This window comes from Copadichromis virginalis, linkage group LG7 (genome assembly GCF_057382275.1).
Source record: "Copadichromis virginalis isolate Kocher_CV1m ecotype Utaka linkage group LG7, C_Virginalis_male_GT1.1, whole genome shotgun sequence".
Classification (NCBI taxonomy): domain Eukaryota; kingdom Metazoa; phylum Chordata; class Actinopteri; order Cichliformes; family Cichlidae; genus Copadichromis; species Copadichromis virginalis.
The window spans coordinates 14,672,590-14,685,294 of record NC_140624.1 but is presented as its reverse complement, the minus strand read 5'-3'; the positions used below and the strand labels follow the sequence as shown (position 1 = coordinate 14,685,294).

The 12,705-nt window shown below is 40.7% G+C and overlaps 2 protein-coding genes across 2 annotated transcripts; both read right to left on the bottom strand.

The window, feature by feature from the left end:
- Positions 1 to 362: 362 nt before the first annotated feature.
- Positions 363 to 5,274, bottom strand: LOC146704673 (zinc-binding protein A33-like). The gene is made up of 6 exons (XM_085461961.1): positions 4,871 to 5,274; positions 4,607 to 4,702; positions 4,223 to 4,453; positions 2,585 to 2,607; positions 2,385 to 2,503; positions 363 to 2,309 (listed from the first exon to the last, which is right to left on the bottom strand). Exons 1-6 carry the CDS (start codon positions 5,261 to 5,263, stop codon positions 1,759 to 1,761), a joined length of 1,413 nt encoding a protein of 470 aa, XP_085318087.1. The 5' UTR covers positions 5,264 to 5,274; the 3' UTR covers positions 363 to 1,758.
- A 191-nt stretch (positions 5,275 to 5,465) lies between these two features.
- On the bottom strand, positions 5,466 to 12,539 carry rapsn (receptor-associated protein of the synapse, 43kD). Its single transcript, XM_085461960.1, has 8 exons — positions 11,549 to 12,539; positions 10,535 to 10,873; positions 9,755 to 9,913; positions 9,045 to 9,143; positions 8,815 to 8,937; positions 8,644 to 8,697; positions 8,255 to 8,454; positions 5,466 to 7,991 (listed from the first exon to the last, which is right to left on the bottom strand). Exons 1-8 carry the CDS (start codon positions 11,771 to 11,773, stop codon positions 7,919 to 7,921), a joined length of 1,272 nt encoding a protein of 423 aa, XP_085318086.1. The 5' UTR covers positions 11,774 to 12,539; the 3' UTR covers positions 5,466 to 7,918.
- Between the last annotated feature and the right edge of the window lie 166 nt (positions 12,540 to 12,705).

Sequence of the window (12,705 nt, the reverse complement as noted above, 5' to 3'; positions counted from 1 at the left end):
TGAGCCCCTCCCGAATGGCCGAACGTCTCACCCTATCTCTAAGGGAGAGGCCGGCCACCCTTCGGAGGAAACCCATTTCCGCCGCTTGTATCCGCGATCTCGTTCTTTCGGTCACGACCCACAGCTGGGCACCTTACATCAAGATGCAGACATGCAGTGATGTTTGTCTGCAAAGTTGAGTAATATGACTAGTTGTGGTCCAGGATCTTTGACTACTTTTGATTTCATCTCTACGTTTCACCTTTAAAGAATATTTATCCTCCTTGTTTGGTATCATTCATTTTTTAAGCACAACCTCACGTTTTTCATTTTGACATACTATATTAACACAATTGATCTAAATTCAGACAAAAAACATAAAATCAGCGTAGAAAAAAGTTATATTTTTTACTGTAACAAACACAAACATGTTTAGCGAATCATTGTCATAACTTGAAATGCAAATATAATTGCAAATTTGTAAAGCTTCGACACACTAGGAGACTCTCCAACTACTACAATAACAGGACTACTACAATATTCTTTCCAAAGAGGTGTTTTTCCTCCCCACAGTTGCCAAGTGCTTCCTCATAGGGGATCATCAGATTGCTGGCCTTGTCTCTAACACCTTACAGTATTAGAGACAGGCAGCTGTTGTTTGCATTTGAAGCCATATAAATAAACTTGAATTCAAAATTAAATGAATGGATTTTATTGATTTTTACCTTCACGGAAATCCTTTTACTTCAGTTTTGTGTTGTGCTGCAATAATAGTTTGTCAGTTAATCATCCTGCCCCTGGCATGTCTGACTCCACACAGAAAAGCCTCAGGCTTTTAAACCGGAAACGTTTACGGTGATGTCACAGAACAACACACCTGCAGCCCACACATAAGATAACCTTTTTCCACTATTCAGGAATTGACAGCACTAATAAGAGTGTCTGAGTGCTTACCAGCATGGCTTAGTTTCCTAATATGTGTTGTCACAGAAATGTCATTAACCTTTACACTAGATGCCAGCTATTTCATGTTGTTTGTTGGTTTCTTCTACATATGGAAGTATCCTTGGGTAAGATACTGAAGCTTTACTTTTCCAACCTCTTGCACAGTTAGATGAATAAAACATTTTATTTTAAAATCTAAAAATGGTTTTTATTTTTACCTGTCCTTGCCTGTCATAGTGTGTGCTAGAAATACTTGAAAAGGGAAACTATAAATATTCAGAGAGAGAACCTGTCTCGCTTCTTGTTTTCTCCATCTCCCTTTGATAAAGGATTAAAGTTATTTTGTTTTTTTCGTTGTTTCAGTTTTTTATGTAGTTATTTGAATTTTGTTGGGCGGTGAAAGAAAAAAAAGCTTAGATCCTTTAATTAAGAAGTACTAGCAAACACAGGAAACATACAAACATCTGCAGCCATGGAGTTGCACTGCTTTTTAAAGTTGATCTGTATGTGAGGATGGGAAGAACAGACACAGAAACCACATCCTCAAGAATGAACAATAAACTGACCTCATCATAGGGATTAATACAGTTCTATACTATTCTAATCTAATGTTTTTTATTATTAACCTTTGTCACTATGTTTGAAAATGAAGCTAAAATATCACTTTGCCTGAAAACATGTCTCTGTTTTTTCCCATAGTTATACCTATGCCACATACAAAAGAAAAACAGTGTCTGAGTTCCACTCCTCAGACAGTTGTTTCCTCCTGAATTCCATGTGTAAAGCATTGATTTATCAGTCAGCGCAGCCTGTTAAATAAAATGTAGCCTCTGACTATTCTACTTGTACTTTTATTACCTGGGGACAGATTTTCAGTTTGCTTGATTTTTTTTTGTCTTCACACAATCCGGGGGAAAAGTAGGGGAAAACCTTCTCAGTAAATTTGTCTTTGAATGTGTGGATCTTTGTAGAATCTGCAGCATTAATGAAAACGACTTTTCCCTTCTCATAGTCCAGCTCGACTGTAATCCTGTTGGGCTTCTCCTTCATTGGGAGCTTGGAGCGAGGTGTGGTCTGTGCCCACAGTGAGTCTCCATTGCTCAAGCCAATTACCCAGAAACCCTCAGCAGGGCTGAGGAAGATGGTATTCTTTCTTTGGATGGAGTCTAGAGCCACTCCGATGTACCAGTCTTTGCCTTGGCCCACATCTAGAGTCCAGCTGTGCTTTCCAGATGTAAAACCAGTGGCTCCCAGCACAGAAACACGGTTGATGAGGCGTTCGGGATTGTTGGGTAGGAGCTTCTTGCTGCTGTATTGCACACAGGATAGTTCTTCAGAGAACTCTAGGTTGGACTGGGCAGTGTTTGGATCCAAAACAACAGGAACTGGAAACCGTAAAATTCAGTTAGTTGAAAATATGATAGAATTTAGAGTAAACTTGAATTTTTTCTTTAACCCACCACATCTGACACTGTCTTCCACCTTCTTCCAAATGTGAAAACTAAGCGATCCCAGATGCTTTGCAGAGTTTATCAGGATATCTCTGATTACCTCTGGCTCTCCAATGCTGCACTGGAGCCTGAAACATGTTAAAATTGTTACAGCATTCTCTCATGGAAAGGGTTGATGCTGATTTTGGTAGATAGTGGGTTATGCTTACATTTTCTTTGTCTTCTTGTAGTCCTTAAGTTGAAGAGAGAATGTGAAAGAGAGTACATTAAGGACATGCTGCATTACAAAATCACATATGCAGTACAGCTGTATTATCGGAAATTATTGACTGAAAGGTAACAAACATGTACAATAATTCAAAACTACACATACTGTATATGTACAAACGATAAATTGCGCTATGATGGCAGGTGTCATCAACCTCCTAACCCTAAATTTAAGACATACACAGTGAAAACTGCGACAGATGCATCGACAGGAAACTCAGATACAGACAATGAGACAGGAGGTGCCGACATATGGTGATACACTGCATTACAACAGCAACTATTACAACTAGAAACAGAGAGGAACGATTCTGAATAATTCTGAACAATTGAACTTGTCTGGAAAACTTTATGCTATGCTTGATACTAATGATCATAATAATTAGATGACAGTTTGCTGAAATTTAACTCTGTAGCGCCACCATTAGGCCGAACTTCAGTGTGTCCAATACTGTTTATGATCGAACAGCCTTCTAAACTATAATATTCACATCAGTTTGATTTATACAGTTTTGTATCAATTGGGAACATGCAAAACATAATACAACGAACCACCTAATTTGCTCAGATTGTACTGTGGATTAATATAGTGGCCAGCATCCATTCATCCATTTTCCACCCACCAGGCAAGCATTTTGACAGGATGAGAAAGTAGATTGGCAACTTTACTCTTATGCCAAATCTTCCACACCACTCTCCCCTCACTCATAAACAAGATTCCAAGATGCTTAAATTCCTATACTTGAAGCAGTAACTCTTCCATACCCTTCAAAGTCCTCCACAAACCTCTAGACTACTTAAGCAAACTCCCACCAACCCTCCAATATGTTCAGGAGGACAAAAAGTTAATCTAGTGCTAAATTGCCTGAAACTCCATTGTTCCCCCTGAATCTGAGGATCAACTGATGTGCCTTCCCAGGGAGGCTGAGAAGTCTGATTTCTTCGAAGCTGGAAAACACTTTTGATTGACCTTCTTGAAAAGGTCAATCAAAACCCCAGTTGGCCAATCCAGAGGCACTGTACTCAACTTCCTTGCAATGCTACGAAGACATGTCAGCCACCGCAGAGTCACAATATCCAGAGCTTTGAATTCATCCTCGGTGGCCCTACCACCCAAGAGTTATTTAACTACCTCAGTGACCTCCCCCTCAGTGACAGTGTTATATTAGGAGTGTGGCTGCTAAGTGATAGGTGGATGCGTGCACAGGTAGCTGTAGCCAAAAGCTGTGGTTTTAAATGAACACGATTTAGACTCTAAACAAAAAGCTTCAAAAGGTGACTTCATGATAAATGCATTATGCCATGGTTAATCTTTTGTATGCAGCCTTTCCTCTTAAACAAAATACAATAACAGGAAAAAGTTACTGTCGGGACTGTGCACAGCGAAGCTTCATAGAAATGTTTATTTGCCATATATAACATCCGATGTTTCTCTACTACTACTGTGTTGTTTTTCATATTTAATGTGTTGTTGTTGTTGTTGTTTTAATTAAATAATTTTTACTTGACTGTTTTTATGACAAATAATCTAGAAGTTATTATAAATAAATGCAGTCTGTAAATAATGACAGTAAATGTACCCGTAAAAGCTGTATATCCTGTGCTTTGAGGGCTTTTTCAATATCACTGATGGTGGAGGAGAGTGTGTTGATCTGGTCGCTGATGTTTTCCAGCTTCTTACGCATGATTTGAGTTTTGGTTTCCTCCTCCAGTTTGAGCGCCTTCAGCCTTGTGTTTTCCTCGTCCTGAAGCAACTGGTGGAACTTTTTAAACTCCTCCTTGATTGCTGTCTCATTTTCATATGCTTGCGTCTGCAAGTTCAGGAATGTGGGTTTTTTTAATGCCAGTAAAGAGAAAGAATGGTTGTCACGCAGAGGGATTTTTCAATCTAAGCTGGAGGCAAAATAAAGTTGCATGCTTGGAGTCGTTGTCAAAATGCTAGAGGCACTGGAAATGTTTTTTACCTTGATATAGGTTTTAGTTTCCTCCCATTTCTCCTTTGTATTCTTCAGTATTTCGAGTTTATTCTGTAAAGACTCAAGGCTGGCTGATATTTCTGCCTGAAATTCAAGAAGAAATTAAACATTCAGAGCTCAAACAAACAGCTGATTAGTCTTGTTCATCAGTTCCGGCCTCCTAAGATTCTTTCTATTAAAATTTAACAAATAGACAATATAACTGACTTTCTTCTACTGTGTTGTGGTGGAAGTATTTCTATTTTCACAAACCTTTTTCTGTTCGGCTGCTTCTTCTACTGGGCTGCATTCGTGGACTTTATGCTCTTTTGAAACTTGGCAGACAAGACAGATGAGCTCTCGGTCGTTGTGACAAAAAATCTTCAACATCTCGTTGTGTTGACGACATTTGTTTTGACTGCTGGTCATTATAAGCACTTTGTGTTCCTTTGCGACATTGTGCAGTGCCAGATTAATAGGAGGTCTCTTGGTGTCAGACACGATGCCACAGACGGGACACTCTCGCAATCCTTTCCACTCCCAGTAGTTAAACAGGCAAACTCTGCAAATGTTGTGGCCACATTTTAAAAGAACTGGAAGGCAATAAATGTCCGTGCATTGAGGGCAAGTTATGTCTTCTTCAGGAACCGTCGTTTTCGCAGCCATCAGGTTGAAGGGTTTCTATCGAGTGAGTTTACAAGAAAACTTCCTTTAAATTTCAAGGCATTGTGACTGTAGGCGGTTTCAGTAAAAGATGGCCAACTGGTATTTCTGGTTAATCGTGCAAGTCATCCAGAATTCCCTGAAGCTGTGGTAGTGGGTCAGAAAAATTATTTTGTTGCCAAATTACCAAACAAAAATACAAAAATACAGTCACCTTCAAGAGTGTTTTTATTTACCATCATGTTAAACACAAGAAGGACATTTGACTAAATGCATAAACTTACTAACAATGCATCGTAGTCAAACTCTTACAGTCAGTTTCTCAGACATGGATTAACCCTCATCCGAGACAGAAAGAAAGTTTTAGTGAAGGTCTCCATGATCCAGGCTCAATCCATGTCTGGACAGCTGAGACATTATCGAATAAATCATGTTTATATCATGACGTCTAGAAAAACATAACAAATCTACATGTATTTAAATGTTGTGGTATTACTGCATTAATCCGCAAAGGCAAAAACAGAGGTAGTTTAAATTGTTAAAAGACAAGTGGCGGCTGCACTGTCAGTAAAGTTGTTTTTTTTATACTACAGACAAGACAACAAGAATAACCGGCAGATAATATATGTGCATTACAGCGAGTGAGCTACAGGTAAACAGTGAATCAGCATTATTTTGAATGCAGAGAGCTCAAATAAGATTCAGATGCCATTTAAAAGCAAGGTCAAATGGTGCTCTTATAATCAGAGATATAAGTGCTTGTTCAGAAACACTTGTGTAAATGTGTTGCTCTCACTTTTCTCTATCTCCAATGTGCACTTAAAGTATTTCAAAAGGCTCCTGTCATTTGTCAACACAAAATCAGATCTTTATCTCCTTATCACTATGCTGTTGAATTTATCAGTGTGTCCCTTTAACGGCCACGGGAGTACTTTAAAGCTATCTACAAGCACAATCTCAACAGGAACTTTAGTGAAAGGAGTTTTAGCTTTTGAGAAAAAGTGGCTTTACGTGAGAAACCTCAGTCTATGACAGCTCTTTCCATAGTGTTCCTTAGAAATGATTTATAGGGGATACGAATAATAAAAGCCACTAAATAAGAAAGAAAGAAAGAAAGAAATACTTATGCAGTCACATGGGTGCATATTTTGAAGTATCTAAACTTTTTTTTCTGCATCGTAAATAAAATAAAAAAAACATGCAACCCCTCACTGACATGATATCTCAGTTAAAGTGGCTTCGCTAAAATACCTTTCCAAGTAAATATTTTAAATATACAGAGATTTCACCATTTCACAAATACAATACATTAAAATACACTGAACGCATTTGCCCCCAAATAACTGTGTGTAAGTGTGTGATTGGTCAAAGATCCTTTCCCCGTAGGGTTTTCTTCTCAAAACGTTTTGAACAGGTGAAAACAGGTGTGCACACGGGTGTCCACTGTTCATAGACATAAACTACACCTTTATTGGCTGCTATTTCCAAGCACAATGTGCGCTGCTTGCTACACAACAACATTCAACATTTCGTATTTACTGCTGTTTACACTTAGCTAGATTAATGTGATGGTGTTGGGTTTAGTATGTTGCTCTGTTTTTGTTTGTTTTTTTGCTTATTTTCTCTTCTTTCTCTTTTTAAGTGCCCTCTCTCACTGTCCCTCTTCCCTTCCGTTTTTCTTTTCCTTCATCTTTCTTTCTCCGTTTCCTATCCCTCAGTCATGTCTGTCCCGTCTGTAACAACTGAAAATATAATAAAATAAATAATAACAACAAAGGTCGATCAAATGGACCAATACGACAAGGCCATGATGATCCATTTGGCAAAGTAAATCCATTGGGTATCCTTGTTGGTCTTCAGGCAACAATTCTGACGGCTAAAGAACCAAATGGGACAGGCAAAGAAAAAAACCCCAAAAAAAAAACGTTTTGAATTAATGAATGTGAAACATTCCCAGCAATGAAAGGAAAAAGGAAACTGGCTGGCTCCTGGATTTCTGTGAATAAGGACAGAAGAAAACAGCTGCATGTACCTGTTTTGTAAAGACATACTAGTTTTTGAATGGTTAAGAGATTTTAGTTCGTTTCAGGACTTACAAAACACGTCAAATAAATCAAACTTTTAAAAGAAATTAACATGAGAATAGTATGTACACAGGTTTCAGTAATAAATATGGCTCAACTGTTGTGCTGTAAAAAGTCAGCATTGAATCTTTGAATCTGAACAAAAAGTCATGACACTAAGTCTGGGGAGATGTAATTTCGTCTCACTTTGTACTAAGCAATTCCAGTGTATAAAATAACAATCACACTATGTTGTAAATGTTCTTTTTACGGTCGGTCTCCTGTTTAAATGCTGCAACAGACGGCCAGTCATCAGAGACCATGTAGGCTCTTCAGCTTATCTCGAATTGCAACACTTCCATCGGTTATACCTCCTTTGTCAGCTTCAGACTGTTGTCTAAGAAAGATGGATGCCTTGATCGTGTCTTCTGAGCAACATGCCTCAACATTCTGGATTCAGTTCAGCATCCTCTGCTCAGAGCAATGAAACACTCCTCAGCACCTCCTAAGGCTACCTGCGTCTCTCAGATCAGTCAGGAGCCTGTGAGGCACCATGCCGTGTCTGCAGATCCAACGCTCAAACGCAGCCTCGCAATCACACAAATCCCGGCTTCATGGAGGACTTGAAGCATTTAGGACAACCTTTTGTCCCATTTGTCTGGAGACACCTGAAAGACAAAGAAATATGGGAAATACACTCTTTAAACTACATCTAGATTTGGTTATGAGAACAATTTATAGGTGAAGAAAATCCGAATCACAATCGGCACTTTGTTGTTTCTGCAAAGTTGTGATGCATGCCCAATCGAGTAGGATCAGTGGCAAAACATTTCATCATTCGTCCAAGTGCCTCGTTTTTCTCCCACTGAAAACACTGCATTTCTCCAATGTAATGTAACTAATACCAGGCGAGATTTGAACAGACACCCACTTGAGATGGAAAATGTGGGAACAGGGTAAGGCCTGCAGCTTTTGGTCCCTGTCCCCGATGGACTCTCCACACATGCCACAGTAGAGCTCCAGCTCCTCGACACACTGGAGGAACTTCACCACCTGCTCTCTGACCTCATTCAGCTGCCCCCTGCTCCGGTAAATCCCTTCACTCAAGCAGTGAACCTTCAGTGTGCACAGCTTGTATAAGAGAAAGAATCACAATGTCATTGCTTTAAAGTTTAAAAGCATGAGAAACTAGTGCTTAAAATCTTCAGGTGTCTTGTTTTGTTTAACCAACAGTCATCTTTACAACTACGACTGAAAGAAAACAAATCTAGAATGAGAAATGGCTAAACTATCCCTGCAGCTCTTTTCCTGTTCAGTTACCTTGTTTCCCATTCCATCCGCCAATTCCTGTGCTCGCTGCAAAGAATCAAGAGCCTGGAACATGAACAGGAACAGGAACACTTTATAAATACCAGATAATTATTTTGAGTACAAATAAAACATTGTGTCCCTTTACTGTCAGAATTTATATTTGTGTAAACTGTAGGGCACCTTGTCAAATTCTTTCTGCAGAAGCCAGCACTTTGCCACTCCCAGATGGACGTGTGCTTGCCCAAGACGGTTTCCTATCTCAGTCATAATACCCAGCGCAGACTCATAACGAGGGAATGCTTTCTGAACATATGAAGAGAAAAAACCCCAAAAAGGTAAATGCACAGACTAGTTGTAGATGACCAGTTTTGAAATTTTACATTAATGTGAATGCAATATTGGTACTGTACATCAACATCATGTCTGCAGCGATGAATGTCTGCAAAGTTTAGCAAGCACAGAGCCTGAAGAGGCCGGTCACCATGCTGCAGGGCAATCTTCATGGACTCCTGTTGAAGCAAAAGACAGATTAGTTATTGGTACAAAGTAAAGAGCAGACATTAGAAGAGTCCTACCTCCATCATGTAACACCAACACCCTGAACTAAATTGAAACTCTAAGCTGCATCCTCTCAACTGCAGTTACACAGATTTATTTGTATCGCAGTGTGCATTTAAAGAGAGATGTGATAGAATAAATATGAGCCGTTGTCCGTGGTATCCTGAGTATGTCCGGATGCATAAACTGTTGGGTTAAATGTAATAAATCTGAAATGCATCCTGCTGTCTTGTTACTATACTTCTACACTCAGAGGCAATGAAATCGAGTTATCTTTCACCCCCCCCCAGTACATAATTAGAACAGAGCAAAGACTAAATCCACCCTCTTCATTAACATTTTAAACCGCGCCTCTCTGAGCATATTTTTGTCAGGGTCTAAGGCCTCGTACAAAAGAACAACTGCCACTTGCACCTGTCGGCAGCGCAGCATCTACTGTCTCTGCAGCTCCAACTTCAGAGCAATCAAAGGCACGGGGGTTGGGTCAGCAAGATGGCGAGGAAGGCTCTGAGTTATGTAAGTTTGTCTCTGAGGACAGTAATGATGTGTTATAAAACAATACCTCACAGCACTCCATGGCATCTGGCAGGCGCTCCAGTTTCCTGTAGGCTACAGACATGTGGTACTGGCTCATGGCTCGATACTTGAGGCTCCAGCCCTTGCCGTAGTCATTGACAAGCTCGGCCGCTTTGCAGGGGAAGAACAGGGCTTTCTCAAAGTCCTGTAGGCACATGTGAATGACCACTTAGGTGACACCAGAAAAGGGCGCCACATCTTTTTAGATACTACTAGCATTAGCATTTTGGTTTTTAATCTTCTTAACAAGAGCACTCAGACAATATTAAATCGCGTTGCGATGCAGGATGTAATATTTTTTTGTGTCATAAAATAACGTGACACATGAGTGCATTCTTCAAGCAGAACTTCATCACTATCCCATTGAAACCAATCCTCTCTGGGAAGCCAGAGGATTACATATACAAATCTCAGATGTCAAGGGTACTACAAAAAAGAAAAAAACACACACCAGCCGGCCAACTCACTCAGCTCTTGTTTTACAATGCCCAGCACTACACAGGCTAAGCATTGATGATGTTGGCTCAGATGTTCTGCAGTGTTGTCATACTCTGTGAATACGCTGGCAAAATCATTGATTGTGGAATCACACGTGCAGTCCAGTGAATGTTTTACTCAAATAACACAGCGGAGACGTTTGGAACAGCCAAAGTATGTACGATTTTTACATTTATTTATCGGTAATCGCTCATTTTTATTGAAACTGAGCAAAATGTAATGATGGGAAAACAAGAATCGCTTGTCAGAAAAACAGCTTTTTGAGTACCTTAAGCTGGACGTAGATATTTCCCAGACTGCAGCAGACTCTGCACTCCAGCATCTTGTCGTCGTTGTTGTGTGCATAGCGCAGGGCTTTCTCGTAGCTCTCCAGGGCCTTCTGGAAGACACTGAGACCCAGGAAGGCATTGCCCATGCTAAGACATACCTGGCCATTGAGTTGCAGGCTGACAGTGGTGCCCTGCATGTTTAAGCAGGTCTTACAGTATGAGACTGTTTTCTGGAAGTCGCACAGCTTCTCGTTGCTGCGTGCCAAGTTCAGGTAGCCCTCCGTCAGGTAGTCTGGGTCCTCCATTTCTCTGGCTGTGTCAATTTGTTCAAGGGCATACTGCAGATAGAGTAAGAGGATAAATGTTGCAGGGAACAGGCATAGTCTTCAACTTCACGCAGATTCAAAGACTTTTTAATTTGTTAAATTCATTCAGACATAAGACCCCTACTTTTTTACAGTTCTCATTAAAGCCGAGTTAGTGAGAGCGGGCGCTGCTTCAGGAAGGATGATTATGTCAACAAGACACCCCACACTCATACTTAGGTTGCAGAGCACTTATTTACTCCGCATCATGTGGAAGCCACAAATTAACCCATGCTTCTCAAGTTCGCTGTGGTTGGAAGAAGGTAACCTTTGACCTCTTCTCATGAAATAATCAATGACACATTGCGGAAATGTTACAATGCTACAACTGTGTAAACGGTGGCACTTCACAGCTGACATGATGACATTTAAAATTATGAGATATTCAGTGACATTTAGTAACTGGAACAGGAACTGCACACACACGCCTACTGCTGTTTGCATTAAGAAAAATGTAATCGCACAGTATGCAAAATGTGAATAATGTCTTAACATTAGTAATATAAATAAAGCGTGGCTGTTTAGTCCTGGAATATGAGTCATACAAGTATGAGCTACGGTTATTGAGGTAGATTTTTTTACTCCTTTACAGAAATGCTAGATATACTATACCATTATACGTGGCTCGCTGTGGTTTTGATAGCCTACCTTTAGCATGTCTTTGTACTTTCCCATTTCTGAGTGAGCTGTGATCAGGCACCCCAGCACTCGAAACTTTCCTCCGGGATCTGAGGTCTTTTCCAACACTTTTGTCCACACATGCAGAGCTTTGTCTGTCTGATTGGACTGATACAACTTTAGACCCTTCTCTATCTGCTGCTTGGTTTGGTCCTGGCCCATCTCTGGTGCAAGGTGCCTCATAAAAATATTCATTCGTTTAGGCCATGCAATTTCAGTGAGGCAGCAAGAAAATAGATCCTTGCCATGAACAGTACAACTCCAAAGAAGATCCCCTGAAGATGATCCCTCTGAGAGGTTTGTGCCAGAAGGCCCACAGGATCCCGCTCTATCAGCTCCGGCTGTGCTGAGATGGAAAGGAAACTGGATCCACCAAAATGAGAAGGCGACACACCAAGACCATTATTACCAAACGGTTTACGGAGAGCTGAAGGGCCAAGCAAATATCCTCCCCATTTAACCGAGCCACGTTTCCCCTTCACCATTAAGCATTTGCAAAATTCTCTCTCAGATTTCCTTTCGAAACACGTCAGAGAAAAATGTTTCCCAAGCAGTGTGATAGCAGTGGTATCCCAGAATATCTAGTCCCTCCACACCCACCGAAAGGAATTCTCAGCACCCCGGTGTCCAACCCGCCCCCCTCCGCTTTCCTCCTACTGCTGGCGCTACAGCAGATGGCCCTGTCACTCTAGACCATGTGTCCCTTCAGGAATTATGTTCTGCCCTCAGCAAACCGTCCCAAGGTCACTACAGCTCCTAGCAATCTACCTTTACACTAAACATTACTCAAGGACTAACTACACGAGTGACATCACAAACTTCTGTAGACTTAAAAGCACTCATCCGCAAAAACATCCGACCAGATCCTCACATGGGCGGCGGTGAACTGTGACACCGTTTCGCGAGCAGCTTATATCCAGACATTCAAACTGCGCCCGTCTTACTGGTGCTCTTAGCTTCAATTCCTATTGCGAGTCCTTATGGAGACTCATATGTGGCCCCAGAAACCCCCACCCCTCATCAACTGATGCTTAGAATAGTTCACAAAGTCTGACATGTTACTGGGCTTGGGTTTCAGCTGCATAGCCTCCTGCAAAACATCAATGGGATCAAAGTTTTGGCGTCTG

Coding starts and splice junctions, on each gene's coding strand:
- LOC146704673 (XM_085461961.1), bottom strand. CDS start 5,263: ATGGCTGCGAAAACGACGGTTCCTGAAGAAGACATAACTTGCCCTCAA. Junction 2,608..4,222: donor AGGATATACAGCTTTTACGG/GTACATTTACTG, acceptor CTTCAACTTAAG/GACTACAAGAAGACAAAGAA. Junction 2,504..2,584: donor TACAAGAAGACAAAGAAAAT/GTAAGCATAACC, acceptor AACATGTTTCAG/GCTCCAGTGCAGCATTGGAG.
- rapsn (XM_085461960.1), bottom strand. CDS start 11,773: ATGAATATTTTTATGAGGCACCTTGCACCAGAGATGGGCCAGGACCAA. Junction 9,144..9,754: donor ATGCCATGGAGTGCTGTGAG/GTATTGTTTTAT, acceptor TTGCTTCAACAG/GAGTCCATGAAGATTGCCCT. Junction 7,992..8,254: donor TCCCACATTTTCCATCTCAA/GTGGGTGTCTGT, acceptor TTTGTCTTTCAG/GTGTCTCCAGACAAATGGGA.